Source organism: Trichomycterus rosablanca, chromosome 19 (genome assembly GCF_030014385.1).
Source record: "Trichomycterus rosablanca isolate fTriRos1 chromosome 19, fTriRos1.hap1, whole genome shotgun sequence".
Taxonomy (NCBI): Eukaryota; Metazoa; Chordata; class Actinopteri; order Siluriformes; family Trichomycteridae; genus Trichomycterus; species Trichomycterus rosablanca.
The window spans coordinates 22,694,651-22,716,358 of record NC_086006.1 but is presented as its reverse complement, the minus strand read 5'-3'; the positions used below and the strand labels follow the sequence as shown (position 1 = coordinate 22,716,358).

Genomic DNA, 21,708 nt, shown 5'->3' with positions numbered 1-21,708 from the left:
TTCACAAATGTAATTTCAAACAAAGTCATGGACAATTTTGCATCTCCAGTTCACCTCACTTTTACGTCTTTGGACTGAGGGAGGAAGCCCACACAGACACGGGAAGAACATGCAAACTCCACACAGAAAGGACCCGGGCCCCACCTGTGGGTCAAACCCAGGACCTTTTTGCTGTGAGGTGAAGTGCTAATAAGCCCTATATGGTAAATAAGGCCTCCGAAGGTGCAGTAATGTGGAATAGTGAAGTGTACACATGTAATTCTGGTCACAGTCACGACCAGTCTGGTTTCACTGGGAAACACTGGGCGCATAGCAGGAATGCTATGAACAAGGCACCAATCCATCGCAGGGCTTTAGCCATCATAGCTAATTGCCCCTCAGACATAGTCAATCATGTCTGTGTGTCTAGTGTCCAGTGGGTTGATGCCAAGATAACCAACAAATTCCATTTTGACAACCTTTCCATTGTGGTGCTGCTTTTCCTTTGTCAATTGGTGTATATGATTAGTTTGATTGCTGTCTTCTTAGTTTCATGTTTAATAAACATATTTTTTAAACAATTTAAAATAAATATTAGTGAAATTTAATAAACTATTTAAAATGTGTAATTCTATTAGTAACAAAGTTTCTGTTAAAAGTTAGATCTTTACAGATCAAGCTATAGTTTGTTGGTGATGATATAGCTATGGTGATTTAAGGTTGGCATTAATATTTACATTTTCGGCATTTAGCAGACGCCTTTATCCAAAGCGACTTACATTACAGTTACAGTATACAGTAGTATACAGAGTAATTGAGGGTTAAGGGCCTTGCTTAAGGGCACAACAGCAGCAACCTGGCAGTGGTGGGGCTTGAACCAGCGACCTTCTGGTTACTAGTCCAGTACCTTAACCACTGGGCAGCACGGTGGCTCAGTGGGTAGCACTGCCGCCTCACAGCAAGAAGGTCCTGGGTTCGATCCCCAGGTGGGGCGGTCCGGGTCCTTTCTGTGTGGAGTTTGCATGTTCTCCCTGTGTCTGCGTGGGTTTACTCCGGGTGCTCCGGTTTCCTCCCACAGTCCAAAGACATGCAAGTGAGGTAAATTGGAGATACAAAAAAATTGTCCACGACTGTGTTTGATATAACCTTGTGTGAACTGATGAACCTTGTGTAACGAGTAACTACCGTTCCTGTCATACATGTAACCTAAGTGTAAAACATGACGTTAAAATCCTAATAAACAAACAAACAAAACCTTAACCACTAGGCTACGGCATGGTTATCTCTGTATTAGCTTTTTTATACAAAATATACTTTTATACAAAATATAATTACGGGGCACACGTACTTTTACTCAGTATTCAAGGTTTTGTGATAATAAAGCAGTACATCAATAGAGCACTACAAATGTAAACGAGCGCTACTAATGCACACACTGTGTACTGCGCATGCTCTGATTCCTGCGCCTGCGTATTTCTGCTTTACAGTTTGTTGTTGTTACGCCTCGACCTTTAATGAACTATGTAATCGAAGTGGCACCATTTAGCTGCCAGTTCGTGACATGTTAATTCTGTGTTTTCTCACCCACTGTAATATACCATGTTAGCGGTTTACAGTGTTGAGCATGCCACAGTATCACTGAGCTAGGGTAAGGAGTTCTTTATATACCTCACAGCTAGCATTGCTATGGGAAGAACTAGCTAACGAGCTACCGGTTACTTTCTGATTGGTTTTAAAGTGATACCTGCAGCTCTAAACAGAACGCCTTGTTACGGTTTAAATGTTAAAGTGTGCGGTTTAAATACTAACTGGAACAATTTAATTGCACTTGTTGTATAGTTTGGGTTGTACAGACAGCAGTGTCCACTAACTGTTTTAAAATCTGGGTTAAAAGTCACAGCTCAGGGTGGACACGGTGTTATGTTCACATTTGTGCATCATTTTTACAACCAAACGTTTGTGTTGCAGCACAGAAATCGAACAAATAGTCCCAATTATTTGGGAGGGTCTCAGTTTTAAGGAACCAAACTGGGCAGCGGTTAAGGTACAGTATTAGTAATCAGAAGGTCGCTGGTTCCAACCCCACCACCTTTAAGATGCTACTCTTCGGCCCTTGAGCAAGGCCCTCAACCTTCAATTGCTTGTACTGTGATTTGCTATAACCGTTGGCCGCTTTGGACAAAGCCTTCTGCTCAGTGCTGTAAATGTAATCAAACTAAAAATAAAAACACACGCATTGACTGGATCTATATGTGGAGCATGGTTAAAACACACACTGAATAGCAGGACCATCAAATCAAATGGCAGCACCATACACTCACACCTGAGGGCAATACACAGGAGCCAACCCAACATTCAACTGTGCTTTTTTTTTTCCTGCCATTTCTTATGGTCCTACACATCCTTTCAGTACTAAATGGCTTCACACAAAGCATTATGTTGTGGATTCTCACTTCCTGTCGTAAAGATAAGAAAGGACACATGTTGCAATGCTGAGAAGAACATGCAAAACTTTAGACAGTGACTGGAAGTGATTGATTTAACCTAGGTTCTTACAACTCATGTCACTGTGAGGCATTCACTTTATCAGCTGATCAGAAGCCGATAGGATAGGATAGGATATATCCAGAAACACTCGATGCAGGACTAGTATTGAATATGCTTACCAGCAATTTTATTTTAATTTTGGATTACTGATTCATGTTGTCATAATACACTTCACAGTTTTTTAAGCAATGATCTTACAAACTTTACACCTTTTATGTTTTTTTATTAATGTTTATGTATAGTAAGTATACAAGTATTTAGAGTTGTTGCCATCTGTCACCACCTAATTCACCTAATGCTGAGTGGAGAAGCATTGGCATGTTGTCAATGAAACAGGGATGTGTATGGAACTCTGTGACTTCTTATGTGTAATTTTGTATTTTAAATATTTTGAGTTTTTACTTTTTTTTTATTTTATTTGTTTAAACGTTACAGGAATTTTCCAACTTACTTTGTTATCTTGTGATCTTGGGTTTCAGCATGATCAAGAGTCTGTCACGAGAAGTTCAGGCCCAGTTGCGCTCTGGAATTGCCATTTTCTCACTGCAGCAATGTGTGGAGGAGCTTGTGCTGAACAGCATCGATGCCGGAGCAACATGTGTCGCTGTGAAGATAGACATAGAGGCCTGCAAAGTTCAGGTGATAGACAATGGCTCGGGCATGGATCGGGAGAACATGGAGAAGGTCGGGATCAGATACTGCACAAGCAAATGCAGTTCACTGGAGGATTTGGATAACTTGTGCTTTCATGGATTCAGAGGTGAAGCAATTGCAAGCATGGTCACTCTTGCAACCATGGTGGAAGTCTCATCTCGGACTAAACTGTCCATTAAAACATTTGTTAAGAGGTTTAACGAAGGTAAAGCTTCAGAGGTTTTCGAGGCGCAGACTACTCGACCTTCATCTGGGACTACAGTGCTCATCTGTAATTTCTTTCACAACATGCCGGTCAGGAGAAAAAGGATGGACTCTGTACTGGAAGTAGAGCGCGTTCGCCAGAGAGTGGAAGCCATATCCCTGATGCATTCGTCTGTGTCTTTTACAGTGAAGAAAGATTGTTCAGGCATTCTGCTGGTGCAGCTTCCCAAAGCCCGGAACACTTATTATAGATTTGTTCAGATCCATGGTTTCGGAAAGGCTCAAAAGCTCAGAGAGGTAAATCACACCTATGGAAAGTTTCAGATGATGGGATATATTGCATGTGAGGGTCATTACAACAACAGCCTCCAGTACCTTTTTGTGAACAGTCGACTTCTTTTAAAAACACGAATTCACAAACTGTTCAACTGCCTTCTTAAGAGATTGAGCAGTTCAAATGGGAAAACAAACAGTCCCAACGCATCTCCTGTCATTTTAAGCCCTAAGCAACGAGGTGGACCAGATTTACATGGAGTTTACATCATTAACTTGAAGTGCCCTTATTCAGAGTATGATGTATGCTTGGAGCCGGCCAAGAGTCTTATAGAATTCAAGGATTGGGATGATGTACTTTTCTGCATCGAGGAAGGCATAAAATCATTCCTTGTGAAGGAGAACTTGGTATCTGAATGTTCTGTCAGTGATGTCCAAAATTTAGGGAGTGGATTTACTAATCAAGAAAGCAGTCCAATTAGAAATGTAGAGATGTCAGAGTCTGAAAACTTTAAAGAAGGCTTTAAAGAGACAGGAAGCTCAGTAGTGGCTGAGAACACAGATTACAATGTACAAACTGTAGAACAGGAGCTTGAATCAGCTGCTTTAAATTTGCAATCCGAGCAATGTTCAGATTCAGATCTTGAATCCAAAGTTCAGGTCAATGTCACTGACAAACCATTGCCGAACAGTTTCATTTCTGGAACTGAAAATAAAGAGAAAGATGACAAAATGATTGAAGATTATTATGAAAATGTACTGTCCACTGATGTGAGTGAATTTCCAGTCTGTGTTAACAATAATAATTTACATTTTGAAAATGCAAAATCCAGGATTGCCCTAACTGGGCATGAAGAGGCCTATGATAGTTTAAAAAGATTTGCTGAACCCTATTTAAACACTGCACCAAAGAGAAAGCTGTCTCTACTCTCTTCAGATAATCAGACTGGTGGCTGCGACCAAAGGAATAGGCCAAAGATTCCAAGGGTCACACCAAGTCGCAAATTAACTCTGTCGTTTGAAACAGGATCTCTTGACAAATTCAAGAGAATGTTTGAGAATGAAATAAAACCCCAAGCTATGAACACACAACTCAAAGATGGTTTATGTCCTGAAGTTTCTGTTGATTCCTCCTTAGTTGCTAATGCTGCAAGCAGCAGTTTGCTCATTTCCGAGGACGCACAAGTAGATTTTAATGAATGTAGTACTTCATTAATGAATGATTCACTTTTGATTACCAAACAGACCAAGACTAAAAATTCTACCTCAGCCTCCAAAAGGAAGAAAATATCATTAGCTGCCAAACTCTCGCACAAGGTAGATGCCGCTAAACCACAGCAATGTGAACTTAATGCACAAAACGACTCCGTTTCCAAAACTTTGTCAGACTTTGCAGAGAGGTTTACAGATTTTCTCTCTGATCAGTGTATGTTAGAGAACAATCAAGAGCTTTTACCTCATAGTGCTTCAAATGAGATCACAGAAACAGCTGGGCCGCTCGAGAATTACCCCTCAGATGAACCCAGAGTCACCGCACCCCACAGACAGGACGTCTCAACACCCACCTCCACTCTCATCACTGGAGGAACTAAGCTCACTGAAAATATGACTTCCCTTGATCCAGAAAGCGCCTCAGGTCAAATGCTTTACCCTTTATCACAACATGACCCATTGCCCACCAAAGCAGGAAATGAGGAACAGACTGCAAATGAAAACCAGGGTCACGAGGGCGACAAGAGGAAGCTTAGCTCGAGTGGCTGGCTAACACATTATGATAACGTGTTGGGAAAGTTGGTCCACATCAATCAGGTGACGGGACTCAGTAAATACGATAATCCATTGTTGGAGGAAACTTCAGTGCCTTGTACCACGGATGTCACTAATATGGCAATCAGCGTTGTTTCATCAACAGGTAGGAATACTGTCACAGACATTCCAGCTGTTACTTCTAAACTATAACGCAAAAGTATTTAAACACCTCTCCATTTGCTGCGTGGACATCCCTTTTTGAAAGCATGGAAATGTATTTGAAGTTGCGCTCTCTTGCTATTGTAGCAGCGTCTGCTTTTCTGGTAAGGCCTTCGACAAGATTTTGGAGTGTGTCTGTGGCAAGGCCTGGCTCAATCAATATTTTCATTTATTTCATTTCTAATTCCCGACTGGAAATCCGCTGACGCTTGCACAGCCGCCAAACTGATTAAAGAGAGCTAGATCACCACACGCCCCCTCCAACACGTGTCTAATCTGCGGCCACTTCTTTTCACCTGCCAGTGATGATACCTATACTCCGTGGTTGGTGCCTTTGCTGAGATCTGAGCATTTTGCAGTGGTGTGCTAGCGCCTTAGACCACTGCGCCACCTGAGCGTCCACAATTTCACTATTTGAGTGCATCTTTTAAATGCTTAATATAAACAAAATCAAATGGAAAACTAGTCAGTTAATGAATTTCCCTTTGCATTAGAACCCCTCTTAAACTCATATTGTATTGTTCAATACATTTGTCTTTGCCTATAGGATTTGAGTACAGGTGCTACCCATTTCAGACAAAGCTTGTATTGCCCTTTCTTCCCAAACCTAGAGCAGAGAGAGTGCTTAGTTCAAGCATAAACTGTGAAGGTAATGCATGCCACAAGCACAGATTCCATAAGACACGAAAACAAACTGTGTGTGATTTTCACTTCTCCACTTACTGAGCTTTTCTTGTTCTTTTGAAGATCCGGATGAGGGTCCCAGTTCATTATCGACTCTCTTCTCTAAATGGAATAACCCTGTGTTTGTACGACCACCACAGGTAAGTAATACACCACATGCACATGGGTGCATAAGCTAATGTGCCCTATGGTTAGTAGTTACTTTGAAGCAAATATAAGCTGGTAGTGGTTGTTGTTTAGACAATAAAAGAGTCAATTCGAGCACATCTTACATGTTGAACCTGGTGTGAAATGAAATAAAAGTGTACCTGGGCACTCACACTGATCCACCGCTGACCACCACTGAGATTTAAGTTTGAATTTCAGTCGGGTGCCTTTGCAATCATTTCAGTGGATATAAAAAAACTTGCAGCACATGCTCAGTTCCATATTACGCCATACCTGTTTTAATATTTTTTTAAGGGTTTCTGACATGCTTGTGTTTTTAAAGGTTGCTATGGATGTGTCAAGTGGTCAAGCCGAAGACCTTGCTGTTAAAGTCCATAACATTCTCTTTCCTTACCGCTTCACTAAAGACATGATCCACTCTATGAAGGCAAGTCTGATTTTAAAGTCTGGTTAGCCTTTTAAAATATAATGAAATACATTTAATTGCTTTACATCCAGACTGCCCCACTTACTCCTCCAACTGTTTGCTGTTTTTTCAGGTTATTAATCAAGTGGACAAGAAATTTCTTGCCTGTCTCATAAATACAACAGGCAAAGAGACCACAGGGAGCAGTAAAGGTGAAGGTAAAATACAGTGCTGTTAAAAAAGAATGTAGCTTCCTAAAATACTCCTAAATGTAATTGTATGAGATACAATACAGATACATTTTAATTAAAAAATTGCAAAGTGTTTCTCTTGTTATTGTTGAGCTATAAAACACTGTCTTGTGACAAAATGGTTAAAAAAACTTTATAGAATTTAAAACAAGGATGGTAAAATTAAAAAGTATTCAGGGTGCTCAGGTGGTACAATGGTCTATCACACAAGCCCATAGCCACTGAGATTCAGTGTTTTCCGGTGAAACCGGCCCTGCCGTGACTGGCCAGAATGAAGTGGTAGAAAAAATTTAAATTAAATAGAAAAGTATGCCAGGAAGAATTTTAAGTATGTCTGTGGGAATTTTACTATTCAGCCAAAAGAACACAGGTCAGGCCAGGTTAATTGATTTTCCATCCTTTCCAAAGGGTTAAGGTCAGGGCCCTGTGCAGACTCTTCCACAAAGCAGTAGAATGTTCCATATGAACATTGTAATGCATTTCTCTATTTGTGCTTCTTTAGAAAACCTTCTGGTGTTGGTTGATCAACATGCTGCTCATGAACGGGTTCGTCTGGAGGGGCTCGTAACAGGTAAATCCAATAACATCTATAACAGCACAGCCTTTGGAGTTTCTTGCTGGCATATACAGTAAACAAACATGCATTTGGTGCTTTCTGACTGACGCAGAGTCTTATGAGGACAGCCCAGATACACCGGGTAAAAAGAGACTGTGTTCCTCGAGTGTTAGCCCCCCTCTAGAGATTAACGTGACCGAAGAGGAGATGAGACTTTTAAGGTGGGTTGTATTTAATACTGAAGAAAAAGAATGCGGCCATTTTTAGCAGATAAGAATGTCTTGTACAGTTTCAAGTTGGTGATCCAACATGTGGTTGTTATTTCCATTGTACAGTTGTCAAGTTCCTGTACTAGATGTGGTTACCATGATCAATTTTTTTACATATTCCATTCTCAGTGTTTCTGCCCCATTTTGCAATGTCAGTGCTGTAATGCTATTTCTTCCTAAACCATGCAGTGAATTACAAGAGTGTTCATCATCTTAGACTCATGTTTCCCATTGATAGTAAATCACACTTTTTTAATGACCCTGTATCTGCTTTAATGCAAATGGTTCTGGGGCTTACACATCGTTGAAGAAAACATAAATGGAGCAATGTACTTGTGAGACTTGTGCATCATTCATACAAAAAGGTGGCCGGGCTTCTGATTGGTAAATTTATTTATAGCAAGACAGATTTTTCACCAGATGTGTCCACTTTGTTGTTTCTCCAGGTTGTATCAGTCTTTCCTAAGAGACATGGCTTTAGAAATAAGCTTTCCTGTGACAGAGAAGTCCTATGTTCTACTGAAGCGACTTCCCGCGTGTTTCATAGAGAAGGAGAACACTGAGAAACGAAGAGGAAGACGAAGTGTTATCAAGTCTATTGCAGAGGTCAGCTTCTAAAAACAGGCTTTTCTTTTTAATCCAGGGTTTAATAAAAGTTTATTGATTATTTTGTCTTTTTACTTTTAAGGAATACTTGCGGGAACACATTGAGGTAAGCTTAGAGTCTGCTTCATTTCCAGACCTTTAAAACAGTTTTAATGTGCAATTGTAAATGCAGCAATTATCTGAGTTTATTGACTTGTTTTATCAATTCGAGATATTTAATTTTTTTAATGCAGTGGGTCAGTCTGAGACAATTAGTAGGTGGTCTGAGGTGCAGCTTTTTCTGCCTTTTACCCAGTGTTTCAGGCTGACAAACTCTGGTTGCATTTGCCTATTATGTACTGAATAAAATAAAATATGATTGTACAGTACTTTTACTGATGCACTGTTTTGACACACTATCATATGTTATTGTATGTAATTGGGACACACCCTTTTTTCCAGCACTGGACTCTACGTTTCATTACACACATATGTATATATTTACATATAGAATATATAGTGATTTATTATATAGTTGTTATTACCATACTGATGTAGAATAGTAATTGCATCTCATAGCTAATATTTTTTATAATTTTCTTATTTTTATTTTATTCTATTTTATTTGATTTGCTCTATTTACTGTACTTACACTGTACTGGAGCTGCTGTAACACTCGAATTTTCCCCATGGGGATAAATAAAGGAATCTTATCTTACATTTTTAAATTGAAATTACTTTTGAAGTTTCTGTACTAATAGAATTAATGCATTTTATTTGATTCTGTTTTTTCAGTTTTTACACTCAACAGGAAGAGTAAGAGGCACTTTGCCTTTAACAGTTCACAATGTTCTCGCTTCACAGGCTTGTCATGGTCAGTATCTTAAATGCACCTTGAAATTGTTGCTGTAATGTATAGTCTTGTGCAAAAGTTCTCCCCCGCTCAACACAGCCACTGCTGGGAACAAACTTAAATATGACATTTGTTAAACAGATTTTATTAAAACATTTTTATTTATTTGCTGAATTCAACATATTGAAAAAATAAAACATAAACTGTGAAATATTAGATGGTTAATATATTTTATGATATCAGTATTTTTATTTATTTATTTTATGATGATCAGTAATTGTTAAGTTGTGCAAAATCTGTTACACTATAAAACAGTAGTCCATGATGTACTCTCTCTCTCTTTTTTACCTGAACACACTTTTTTGCAAATACATAAATGTAAGAAGTGTAAGAGGTTTGGTCTGTTCCCCAAGTACTCCAACTACTACTTTTTTACAAATGTGTGAATAAAAAATAGTCTCTCTTAATTTTTTAATGTATTTTGTTGGGTTTGAATGGTTTTTAACAGGTGCTATTAAGTTTAACGATGATTTAAGTACAGAGGAGTGCTTCAGCTTGGTGGCGGCCCTCTCATCCTGTCATCTACCCTTCCAGTGTGCCCATGGACGGCCCTCCATTCTCCCTCTAGCTGACCTTCTCCACTTAAACACTGAACAGGTATTTATCATTTCTAACGAGCTGTATGTATGTAAATAATTTTAAGACTTCTGTCACACCAGCTGCACTTAATCCAGAGCATCTGAACATTATAGCCCAGGGTTAGTGCTTTCATACAGGCTTGTTGCGTCTCAACAAGAGACAGTGGCTAGCTTTATGTGGCTTAGAGAAAAGTGGCTCTTTTTTGATGAGCTAAAAATAGAAAAAGGGAAAATGTGATTGCAGATCTAATAACATGTTGCAAATGTTATAGTTGTGTATTTAGTTTGACTATTAAGAGCATACAGGCAACAAACTCAAAATGAAACAATTTTACAAAAATGCTGCTCACTACTCCTGGGATCCAGGGTTTGAATCCCCAGCAGTGTTATCAGCCAGTCAGGTGTCTACATACAGACATGATTTGCCATGTCTGGAATGGCAGGGTGGATGAGACCCCAGAATGGATTGGCGTCTTGTCCGGAGTGTGTTAATGCATTGTGCCCAGTGATTCTGGGGAAACCGGAATCAGAATAAAGCTAAAACAAGCCAATGAAATTACTTATATTTAATACTCATTTGTGTCTTATTGTTTGTCATATCTTGTTTTTCAGGAATTTCCCAAACCAAATCTCAGGAAATTAAGAAGAATGTACAAAGCATGGCAACTGTATGGAAATAATTAATTTTTAGGGAACAAACAATTTTACCACATTAAATTATTTATTTTCCTAAACCTTCAGGTCTGTTTTTTGTTTATTCAGACTTTAAATTGTATGTCCAAGTCCAAGCTCTTTTCACTATATAGGACACTAGTTTGGGGTTTTGCCATTTAATAGGTCTGGTACAAAAAGATTAATGTGGCTTACAAAAGACACAGCAGCTCATTCTGGTCTGCATACCTGATTTGGCACAGTTTTTATGTTGGATACCCTTACTGACACTGATAACTTTTATGTTGGACTTTCATAAGATGGCACAGTTCCACCAAGTCAGTTTATCAAATTTCTGAGCTGCCCTGATCAACTGTATCATAGGCCAGATAACATCACTCAACACTTTTATTAAGTTTTAAAATTGTTAAGTAGAACTGTTTGTAAAAGGATCTTCATTACTTGGGTCTCCATGCCCAACCAGCTTCACACAAATCTAAGATTACCATGTCTGATGCCAACTGAGTTTCCAAAATATAATCACATACATACATACACATTTTTCTTTATTTTTTTATTTAAAATGTAATATTTTCCATAAAGTTCTTTAGTTTTGTATAATTATATAAACATCTTTTCAATGCTTCGGCAATACTGTAACCCCTTCAACAGTCATGCTAATAAAGCTCTTTGAATTGCCAAGCCACTTTTCAAGTGGTGTAAAGCACACTGTCATGACTGTCATGAGCAGTGGGAACATTCCATCAACCTGCCATTAACTTCATCCACAGAATTTGGAATTCATTGGTAATAAATCATATCTCCCAGTCTATGAGAGATATATCAGTATCTGTCATCAACAAAGCTCTTTTGTACCATGCAGCCATATTCCTAAATCTTTTCCAAAAAAGTAGAGCTCACAAAATACCATGTAACCTCAGCAAATACATTAATTTGGCATGCCTGCTTTAAGGTGGCATAGTGGTGCACGGCTCCAGGGTGCTGCAGACTTTAATTTGAACTGTGCCTCAGGTCACTGGTTTAATATGCTCTCTCTACGTTCATGTGGATGTCCTTCAAGTTTTTGTTTTCTCCCTTTGTTAATGCAGAGGATAGATTTGCTATTATAAATCGTTACTCTGTGTGAACTGATGAGAAAATTCTGTGACTGTGTGATGCCAGGCAATAAACAGATGAAATGAATGAAATGATGAATTTTCCTTTTTCAGTGATTCTGAGTACACCAGGGCAGCACGGTGGCTCAGTGGGTAGCACTGTCGCCTCACAGCAAGAAGGTCCTGGGTTTTATCCCCAGGTGGAGTGGTCTGGGTCTTCTCTGTGCGAGTTCTCACTGTGTCTGCGTGGGTTTCCTCCGGGAGCTCCGGTTTCCTCCCACAGTCCAAAGACTGAACTGATGAATCTCGTGTAACAAGTAACTACCGTTTCTGTCATGAATGTAACAAAAGTGTGTAAAACATGACGTTAAAATCCTAATAAATAATAAGAAATAAATATACACTAGACCCATTGAATCGGCCCACACTTATAATCATTATTGTCCAATCAGATTTGAGGGGGTAGAGCCAATAGCGACTGGCGGTGGGCGGGGCTTATCGGGAGGATACGCGGTCTTCCCTTGCTTTTCATTTCACTGCCACTTTTTTCCGTTGTAACGGAGGCCTTGTCTTCCCAGGGTGTAGCGTGAATTATTTGGTAAGTTTTGGGTTTATTTGGCACAGGAATTTTTAATATTGTGTTTTAAGTTATAAATATTACGTGCGTTTGATTATTTTATAAAAGCATACTCGGAGTTTTGCTCTTATTTATTTGGGAGTTAGCTTGAATGCTAACCTTAGTGGCGGTTCAAAGATGGCGACTGATGTGAGGCTGAAGCTCTGCAGTACCGGGAGAGTCTCGGTCACGTGGTGTACATAATAAAAACACGGATCCCTAATACTTAATACACTATTAAAAAATATAATAAAAACATTTGGTTCTGCGATCTGCACGATCTTATAGATTTGATAATAATAAACATTATTGATCTGTCAATTTATTACTAGCACGCGGCTGTTAGTAGAGCTGACCGGTCATTGAATTGCAGTTCTTTACAATTAATAACTAAACATGCCTAAATAATAAAAAATAAATATGCAGCCTTATGATCAAGCTTTTCATGACAACACTGGTGTAGTTATTATAAGATGGTAAGCAGAATTAACTGGCGAATTATTGACCAAATGTGACACATTTGCACTGGACCGTGACGCCCATTCTCAAGTCATTTACAGCACAGAGTAATTTTTACTCTAAATCTACATTTTATCTTATTTTTTTCTAGCTGTCATTGTGTGCTACTGCTTGGGGATTTTACTTCAAGTAAAAATGTTACACGTGATTTTCTATTTGGTTGATCAATAAATGCAGTACATGTTTACAATGGTGTTTTCTTTGAATTTAAATAAAGCAAAGTCACTACTGTGACTGCATGTTGCCTTAATCATAATAGGCTGTGTTACTCTAGTTGTCCATGTACAACACTGAGTATCTGTATTGGTGCAGATTCCAGCCTAAAGTGCTGGGTCAGGTCTGACATTCTTTGATCCAGTCCACTAACATAAATATTTGTTTTTTGCCCTACAGTAAGCTAATGATGAACAGAATCCGGATCCACGTGCTGCCATCCAGCAGGGGCCGCGTATCTCAGGCCGCACGTGCTCAAGAGTCCCAGACGTGCTCCTTTACACAAAGAACCTGTTCTCAGCCTCGCCTGGAGGGCTTGGACTTCTGCATCAAGCACATCTTGGAGGACAAAAATGCACCTTACAGGCAGTGCAGCTATGTCTCCAATAAGAATGGGAAGCGCTGCCCCAGTGCTGCACCAAAACCAGAGAAGAAGGATGGGTAAGTACCCCAAAAGCCTGATCCAGTGTCAAATTTAATTTCTGCTGTTGGGTTCATGTTGGCATCTTTTTAACAATATTTGATATTTGTTTTGTTGGTTATAAAACCAGGCATGAGGTGTCAGTGTTGTGCATGTTATTCTTTTGGCTGCTCCCTTTAGTGAATCATTACATTAACATTTTTTATCCAAAGCGACTTACACAGTGAGCAGAACACGATGAGCAATTGAGGGTTAAGGGCCTTGCTCAGGGACCCAACAGTGGCAACTTGGTGGTGGCGGGGCTTGAACCGGCAACCTTCTGCTTACTAGTCCAGTACCTTAACCACTGAGCTATCACTGGCCCATTAGTCCATACTGATCATTAGTCATCATCTTGCTCTGTTCTGAACATCCTTTTCTCTCACAACAACCACCTCCATGTCCTCCTTCATTGCATTCCTAAACCTCTTTTTTGGCCTTCCTCTTTTCCTCCTGCTTGGCGGTTCCATTCTTAGCACCTCCTCCTGATCCAATCTCCTGATTAAACTCTAAATCTTTCCCAAACTCTCACTTCCACCTTCCTATTTTTTCGACAAATGTGTAATTATACTAAGTTTGATTAGTTTTGTCATTATTGCTTAATTAAATTGTTTTTTATGTTTGTTTGTTTCTTCCATCCAGAGTTTCGTTTTGTGCTGAGCATGCACACAGAAATGCATTGGCGCTGCAGGCACAGATGCGTAAAGCCTCCTCTGGACCATCCCCTGAGCTTCTGCTGTCTCAGCTTAGTGGTTATAACAGGTCAGAGTTTGGAGCTTTCAGCCAAGATAGTCGCAGTGAAGCCAGTCGTATTTTAGGTAGGTACTGCTTATTATTTTGATATAAACATTTTTTGCATTACGAAGTATTTTAAGGCAATTTGAAACCTCTAAAAATAGATCTGTTAATGACATTTGTCACAGTGGTTTATTTAACATTATTAGTTCTGGCGTGTGTGAGTCTTGTTTTTATTCATCTTTGGTATAATTTAGTGTCATTCCATGCTACAGTAGTCATGTACTTTTTTACTGTTGAGGTGCTGAAAGTTTGAAGCTGTGAGCCAGTATGCCAATGACCTTTATAAAGTGCTGCCAGTGAGAGATAATTGTTTATATGACACAGTCAGAGGTGAAGCACAGACATGGTGGAGAGAGGCTGATTTTCACAATTCAAGTTTGAATTAAACTTACATTTTAGATTATCAAATCCCATGTTTACTAATCACGGAATCGTGGTTTCATAGCTCTTTAGTATGATTTAATTTGCCCCAGATTATTAAACCCATTTAATATAAAACTACAACTGAATAAACTGTCAATACTGGGTAATGTTTTAGCTGTGTGCCTTACTGTGTGTTTCTGTGTTTAGATGAGGACAGCTGGAGTGAAGATGAACAGGAACCAGTGATGCTGGATCAGACATGGAGAGGAGATCCAGACAGTGAAGCAGACAGCATAGACAGTGACCATGAAGACCCTCTTAAGTAAGAGGATTTACCATTCATTTTTATGCAAATGAGAAATTTGGTTAAGAAATAGAAAACATCAACATGTCGTGCTTCTAAAATGGCTGTTTTTACTCTGACGTGTGTTTAGACATGCTGGTGTGTACACAGCTGAGGAGGTGGCTTTGATTACTCGGGAAAAGCTCATCAGACTGCAGTCGCTCTATATTGACCAGTTTAAACGGTTGCAGCACTTGCTGAAGGAAAAGAAGAGACGTTACTTGCACACTCGGAAGATTGAACACGAAACGATAGGTAATAACTTCAGGAGGCATCAATACACTCACAAAGATTTCCACATCAGTATCTTTTAGACAAGAACCGTTTAAAGACAAACTGGGTATGTAATTTAGGACACATTACACTGGTAAAAGATTCTAGACTATATACCAACTAGGATGTCAAAACGGTAATGCAATTGAACAGCATGTTAATGCTTTGTTGATGAGTTTAGGATGGACAATTTCATTTAGCAACAGGGCTGATGCTTTTTAATGCAATTTTAACACTGTTTCCGTTTTCCCCAAATCTAATTAAGTTCAACTACTCGGTTGTATCTCCTCTAACGCTGCAGACCCCAACCCTTGGTTTGAAATAAGCTGGCCATTAAGTTGTGCATTTGTCGGTGCTCTCTCAGTGTCGGGCCCAAGCTTGGATAAAATAAAGTAGGTTGTGTCAGGAAGGGCATCAGAGGTAGTGGACCATTAAACCACTCTTACTAGATTAGCTGGTAACTATAGCTGCATATCTGTGTTTTACTTTTGGCAATGTCACATTCACAGAACACAATGCCCAAACGTCTGAATAATTTGTCCCCAGTGGAATCATTTTGCTTTGTGTTTGCTTTTTCACAGGCAGCAGTTTATTAACAGGGCCTGAGGGTTTGTCCATGAAAGAAAGGGAGAATCTGAGGAAGCTTAAGGCATTGCGGCGTTACCGTCGGCGTTACGGAGTCGAGGCTCTGCTACACAGACAACTGAGAGAACGCAGACAGGCTGTTACAGAGGGAGGAACCACACAGGTAACACCACTAGCCAAGTTTTAACTGTGTATTTCAGACTGTCCAGACTACAGTGAATAATGAATATCTGATAACCACACATTTTAGCAGATTGTTTAAACATACTCACAGCCACTTTTTCAGTTAACCTAATTTGTATGTGCATTCATTGGCCATTTTATGAGCTAGACCTGCCATATAGATGCTTTTTATGACCTTACTTTTAGGCGCACATATACCTTGAGTGCAGGTTTAACACTTTTTAAAAAAAATTTATCAACACTTCTGCACCTGATGGTCCTACCTTGACAACACACACAGCCAGATCATTACCATGTTGTCGTAGTGCCTGATATGGTCCAAAACTCAAATAATATCTGGTGATTGGGAGTCCTACAAAGTTCACTTTCCTCTGATGGTGTAGAGAGGGGGAGAGAAAATGTACATGGCAACAGTTGCACTATAGTCAGTAGCTGCATATAGACAAAGTGTATTTGTATAGTTGGTAGCTAGTGCATTTTTCCAATGGCAAATGAATGAAAATTATTGTTTCAGTCTACACTAAAAGGAAAATGTTTTCCTGGAAATACCTTGCCCTTTAAAGATTAGACCTTTTTCTTTTTTGCAGGCTCATTCAGTACGGCCAAACCAGAGGTGCATTTCCTTTGTGGAGGGGACGCGATGTTCTAACCCATGTCTGCCATTGACCAGACACTGTGTGTCTCGTATCCTTTACTTATATCGTATACTTGTACAAAATTAAGACACGCATGTTCCATTAATAGATGTTGTACTGTGTGCAATTCTTTAAATCTTTTACTCGCATTCTTCGTGCCCTGAATCAAGGCTGACAACTTGCTGTAGCTGTTGGTTTCAAGCAGTGGCCAAAATTAACTCTTGAAATGGTCTGATGACTTTCCCAAAATTCCAAAATGGGAAAAAATCTATTCAGTTGAAAGAGACATTTGCAACTTGTTATTGTCTGCAAATAATTTTCTTTAATTACTTCACCATAGATATTTACCAAGACAGTAGCCAGGTGTTGTTTAAGGTTTGTCCAGGCCTGAAGGATTTACCTTGTGACAGGCCGGTGCACATGGGCCAGTCCGATGACCCGCGGTGTCCGCTACACCTCTCCCTGCCTCCCTCCATGTACCAGCCAGAGCAGGAGCCACTAGCACAGGAACAACTTGCTTTGGCACCCACGGACATGTACCTGAGTGCTGCTGAGCTCCAACCCACCGAGAGCCTACCACTGGAGTTTAGTGATGTACGTTTCGTTCAGACCTGTTAGTGATATCAATATCTCAATCTAAAAACTATACAGGTGCTGAGCTGTTAAATAATCTGTTATGTTAATGACAGGACATAAAAGCAATGCATGGACTTTCTGTAGTTATTTTTATCTTAGCTATTTTATCCATGTCAAAAATTCTTGTTCTGGTCCATGATTTTCAGGATCTGGATGTAGATGTAGGCGATGAGGAGATGCAGTTTCCACCGTCTCCTCTGCTCTTCGACACAGCACTTGCACTAGAGGACCAGACCATCCGTGCCATAGCAGAGGCCCCCATGGACTTCCTAACCTCAACACAGGAGGGAGAACTCTCTGAGACAGACGAAATGTCAGTAGCAGATCAGGTAAATATATAGTGAATATAATATAATTCACTTTTTAGATATTTTTTAGAAGTAGATTGATTAGTTATGAGCTCCAGAGGAAAGGTTACATAACATACATTGTGCTCATCTTTGCCGATCTCCAGAGTAAATGGGCAATTATTTAAATGCTTTTTTGGCTGAACTGTTTGTTTAACCTTTTACATCCTCGTGTCTTTGTGCCCTGAATCAAGGCCGACAGTTTGCTGTAGCTGTTGGTTTCAAACAGTGGCCAAAATCAACTCTTCAAACGGCTTGTTGACTTTCCCTGAACTTTGAAAAGGTGAAAGTGTGTTAAGTTGGAAGTGACATTTAAAGTTGTTACCATTTTTTGTCAGAAATAGGAGATATCGGGACCTGGACTCAAACCAAAGCTGAAACATTACTTAAACTCCTTTCAGTAACAGAATAACAGCACATACCCCCCACATTACTGTATCTATCAAACTTCTTGCCTATGAGTTGTCCTTGGCGTTATAAGCTCCACTATCTAACTAACTAACTGTGCCGTGGAACTCTTAAAGTTTGAGCTCTTAAGTTTGAAAGTTGTTCTATCAACTGACCAGGTGCCTATGAAGACACATGATTGGCTGTGTGTTTGTAGGAGGGAAGGACAATGGTTCGAAGCAGTGGTCCAGGTGCCTGCACAGGGTGTGGCTGATCATGAATGTGGTGCGTGGCTCTCTGCAGGTGATACTACGCTCAGTGAGATCCCTGTTTACCAGACATAGCAAAACAAGTCTGTTTGTAGTTGCCCAAGCAGCCGATAGCACTGCTAGGGATTTGAACCCTGGATCTCAGCAGCAGTGGGCTAGTGTAATTTAGTGCTGTGGATCTGAGTGCCCAAAGAACATTTTTCAGGAGCATTAATGTTTGGATATAACTATTAACATGAACAATGATGTAATTAAGCTAGTATTTTTGACCTTTTTCCAGTTCTGGTTTGTAAGTGTGAGGACTATAAGGGACGTAGCGCTAGAAGGGCATTTATTGTTTATTTTAGGAAACTGCAAAAATAGGGCAGAATGCAATGCCTCTGGTAATTGAAAACAATAGAGATGTATGATTATCTCTGATTTCCACCTGGTATGTTGGTTTTAGAAAGAGGGCTATTTTTTATGAAGTCTTGGTGAATTTTTCAAACAACATTCCAAACCTGACAGTTTTACGCTGTCATATCCAGAAATAATCAGTCTTACAGAAATGGAAGGCTAGGAGAGAAAGAAAAAGAACATGCAGGTGAAATTACGACACAATCGCTTATGCTTGCTAAGTGGACAGATCACTGTGGTGGTTGTGTTAATTTATTCAGGCAAGCATGGATTTCATCACCCTTGGACACTCCATTGTTCACATGCTTGATTGTGTTCAAAGATAAGCCTAAGCTGAACAGTAAAGTAAATGATACAAGCGTTGATTCTTACAAATGTGTGGGTTTTGTGGTAAAAAATTGCAGCTTTACTATTTAGTCTGCTTCCCATCATATTGTGATATATGCTGCATGTGTACACTAAATAACTGCAGTCATCCATAGCATCCACCTTACTCAGTATGAGTACTTGTAATTACTATGCAAAGTACTCCGACTGTGAGCATGACCAAAAATAACCATTCCTAATGAAGTCCCTGTGACTGCACCTGCCAGTACATTCCTGGTTCCACAACGAAAGCATGGAATCGGTTAAACCCCACACAGGCCAGTCTGGTTTTAGAGAGCTCTGGTAGTTCAGTTTTAGGCTGTGATCCAGAGAAGAAATAGGATGTTGCTGCCTGCTGTGTGCCTCACTGATGGTCATGCTGCCAGTCTGCTGTCCTTGAATGAAGCTATAATGGAAGGGTGTTGGCTTAAAAAAATGCTGGACTTAATTAGGAGGGTTAGAGACTCTAAAATAGTTGAACATGCGCTTGGGTGGCATAGTGGGTCTAATATGTTAGCCCACCACTGTTAAGATTCAGGTTCAAGTCTCATCTGTGCTATCGGTCAGCTGGGAGTCTACACAGATCTGCTGCAACCGTGATGAGGATAAAGCGACTGATGGAAATGAAATGTTGAGCATTTTACTTTGGAGACTATACTTGAAACGGTGGTGAATTATCACATAATCCACTATATGGCCAGAAGTATGTGGACACTGAACCTGAGCTTTTTGGACGTCCTGTTTAGAAACCACAGGCATATAGGGGTTGTGGCTCCACTATTCTGAGAAAACTTAACACAAGATTTCGGAGTGCGTCTTTGCGAGTTTGTACCTATTTAGTCAAAAGAACTTTTGGTACTGATGTTTGATAACAAAGCTTGTCTTGCATTTGGTGTTCCAAAGTCAAGGCTTTGAGCAAGCCAGTGAAGTTCTTTTACACTAAACTTGTCAAGCCATGACCTGCGTTGACCTTGCTTTGTGTGCAGGGACAAAGCCGTGCTGCGTAAGTGTAAAGCATAAGTATAAAAATTGATTTCATGTACTTTTTACCAATGGGTGTGCTGAACACCAAAAATCAGGAATTAAGGAAGTATGTCCACATACTTTTGGTCATATTGTCTCCACTGGCTCCTTTTAAAATTCACGTTCTGTGCAATTAAAGTTGCTTTGTTTTTTCCAGGCCTTGTCGGAGGTATCCGAAACAGCAGGAGACGAGGATGCCACACGGAATTCATCAAAGGAGCCTGACACAATAACAGATGCCACATCCTGAGCACCTTCTGACCTCATCTTCTCAGCTGTCTATAAACTTTACGAACTATTATTGACTGGTCATTTTCTTGGTCTCTTTGTAGCAAAAATGTTGCTCTGTATTTATACATGTATATTAAAACTTGCTAACAAAAAGACAATGATCATATAGACTGTACACCTCTGTCTTTTTTTAAACAAACTCTGACCCTGGTCATAAATCTCTAGTATGTGCTTATTATTAAGTGTATTTGCTGTCACCACCCACACGCTGGCCAACGAGGGCCAAGTCACCAAACACTTTTCACCAGCCAGCAATGGACTCTCACCAAGAGCTGTACTGCAGCTGGAGCACCACACTACTGTATGTCCTCTGTGTTTCTCTAATAACTGGCCCGCTGCCTAGACCAGTCAGGCTAAATCAAATTCCTTTCTGGTGTGTTTTACTGCAAACATTGCCTCAAAACACCTTTACAGGTTTTAGGACCAAATAAACCACTCAATCATGTCTGTTAAACACCTGGCCAGGTGGGCAGCACATGCTTTTGGTCATAATGTGTAAATGCCTTATGTACTAGATGTTCATTAAAGGTTTCTTTTGTCTCTTCATGTGTCCAGTACACACTTCACAAGACCTTTTCTAATTCTGTATGCCTTTCTTTGGCACTAAGAACACTAGCAATGACGTGTAAACAACATTATTCAGTTCCTGGACAGTATATGCATTATAATTTAAGACTTGATAAACTCTCGTCCAGTTTTCAGACATGGATTAAGCCTAGTCTTAGACTGAAATATCAAAAGTGATTCACTACTGAGGACAACACACTGCAAATAATCCATTATTATATCTTCTTTTTTTATATAAACAATCATCAGAATGGGCAAAAAATTTTTATCACACAACATCCAGTAAGCTCCAGTTCTGTGGGCAGAAACACCCTGGTCATTAGTGAGTTCAGCCAAGAATGGCCAGAGCTGAAAAGAAGGCTACGCTTATTTAAAAACCTTTAATCGTGGTAAGCAGAAAGGCATAATGCACACAATGCAGTGGACTCTGATTTGGATGTGCTACAACAGAATTAATACTAGTATGGTGTTCCTAATAAAGTGGCCAGTTAGTGTATATAGAGGGTAGAAAAAACAAAATATTAACAAAATATTCGTTGTATCCAAAAAAATGTATGTAGTTTTATGGTGTGTATGTAGAGTAAAGTATTATATGGTGTATACAGTGTATATGTAGTGTACAAACTCTAATTCCAGA

At 39.7% G+C, this 21,708-nt stretch overlaps 2 protein-coding genes and 2 non-coding genes across 6 annotated transcripts; all 4 read left to right on the top strand.

The window, feature by feature from the left end:
• The first annotated feature begins 1,528 nt into the window (after positions 1–1,528).
• mlh3 (mutL homolog 3 (E. coli)) lies at positions 1,529–10,769 on the top strand. Of its 3 annotated transcripts, XM_063016200.1 has the most exons (14): positions 1,534–1,627; positions 3,006–3,681; positions 4,903–5,569; positions 6,173–6,274; positions 6,373–6,449; positions 6,800–6,904; positions 7,017–7,101; positions 7,637–7,705; positions 7,803–7,911; positions 8,406–8,565; positions 8,648–8,671; positions 9,340–9,418; positions 9,906–10,054; positions 10,648–10,769. In XM_063016200.1, the coding sequence occupies exons 2-14, from the start codon at positions 3,007–3,009 to the stop codon at positions 10,717–10,719; spliced, it is 2,373 nt and encodes a 790-aa protein (XP_062872270.1). In that variant the 5' UTR covers positions 1,534–1,627; position 3,006; the 3' UTR covers positions 10,720–10,769. The 3 variants fall into 3 exon arrangements, with proteins under 3 accessions (XP_062872269.1, XP_062872268.1, XP_062872270.1); XM_063016199.1 differs by having other exon boundaries at positions 1,529–1,627; positions 3,006–5,569; positions 7,017–7,095; XM_063016198.1 differs by having other exon boundaries at positions 1,529–1,627; positions 3,006–5,569.
• A 1,555-nt stretch (positions 10,770–12,324) lies between these two features.
• kansl2 (KAT8 regulatory NSL complex subunit 2) lies at positions 12,325–21,050 on the top strand. The gene is made up of 10 exons (XM_063016201.1): positions 12,325–12,399; positions 13,330–13,590; positions 14,252–14,427; positions 14,978–15,092; positions 15,205–15,368; positions 15,968–16,134; positions 16,742–16,838; positions 17,130–17,383; positions 17,572–17,754; positions 20,371–21,050. The coding sequence occupies exons 2-10, from the start codon at positions 13,337–13,339 to the stop codon at positions 20,461–20,463; spliced, it is 1,503 nt and encodes a 500-aa protein (XP_062872271.1). The 5' UTR covers positions 12,325–12,399; positions 13,330–13,336; the 3' UTR covers positions 20,464–21,050.
• LOC134334029 (small nucleolar RNA SNORA2/SNORA34 family) lies at positions 16,944–17,080 on the top strand. The gene has a single exon (XR_010015450.1). It is a non-coding gene; the product is annotated as a small nucleolar RNA SNORA2/SNORA34 family (small nucleolar RNA).
• LOC134334028 (small nucleolar RNA SNORA2/SNORA34 family) lies at positions 17,951–18,086 on the top strand. Its single transcript, XR_010015449.1, has one exon. It is a non-coding gene; the product is annotated as a small nucleolar RNA SNORA2/SNORA34 family (small nucleolar RNA).
• Positions 21,051–21,708: the final 658 nt, after the last annotated feature.

Coding starts and splice junctions, on each gene's coding strand:
- mlh3 (XM_063016198.1), top strand. CDS start 3,007: ATGATCAAGAGTCTGTCACGAGAAGTTCAGGCCCAGTTGCGCTCTGGA. Junction 6,905..7,016: donor ACATGATCCACTCTATGAAG/GCAAGTCTGATT, acceptor CTGTTTTTTCAG/GTTATTAATCAAGTGGACAA. Junction 7,706..7,802: donor TCTGGAGGGGCTCGTAACAG/GTAAATCCAATA, acceptor TGACTGACGCAG/AGTCTTATGAGGACAGCCCA.
- kansl2 (XM_063016201.1), top strand. CDS start 13,337: ATGATGAACAGAATCCGGATCCACGTGCTGCCATCCAGCAGGGGCCGC. Junction 15,369..15,967: donor GATTGAACACGAAACGATAG/GTAATAACTTCA, acceptor GCTTTTTCACAG/GCAGCAGTTTATTAACAGGG. Junction 16,839..17,129: donor GACCAGACACTGTGTGTCTC/GTATCCTTTACT, acceptor ACTTCACCATAG/ATATTTACCAAGACAGTAGC.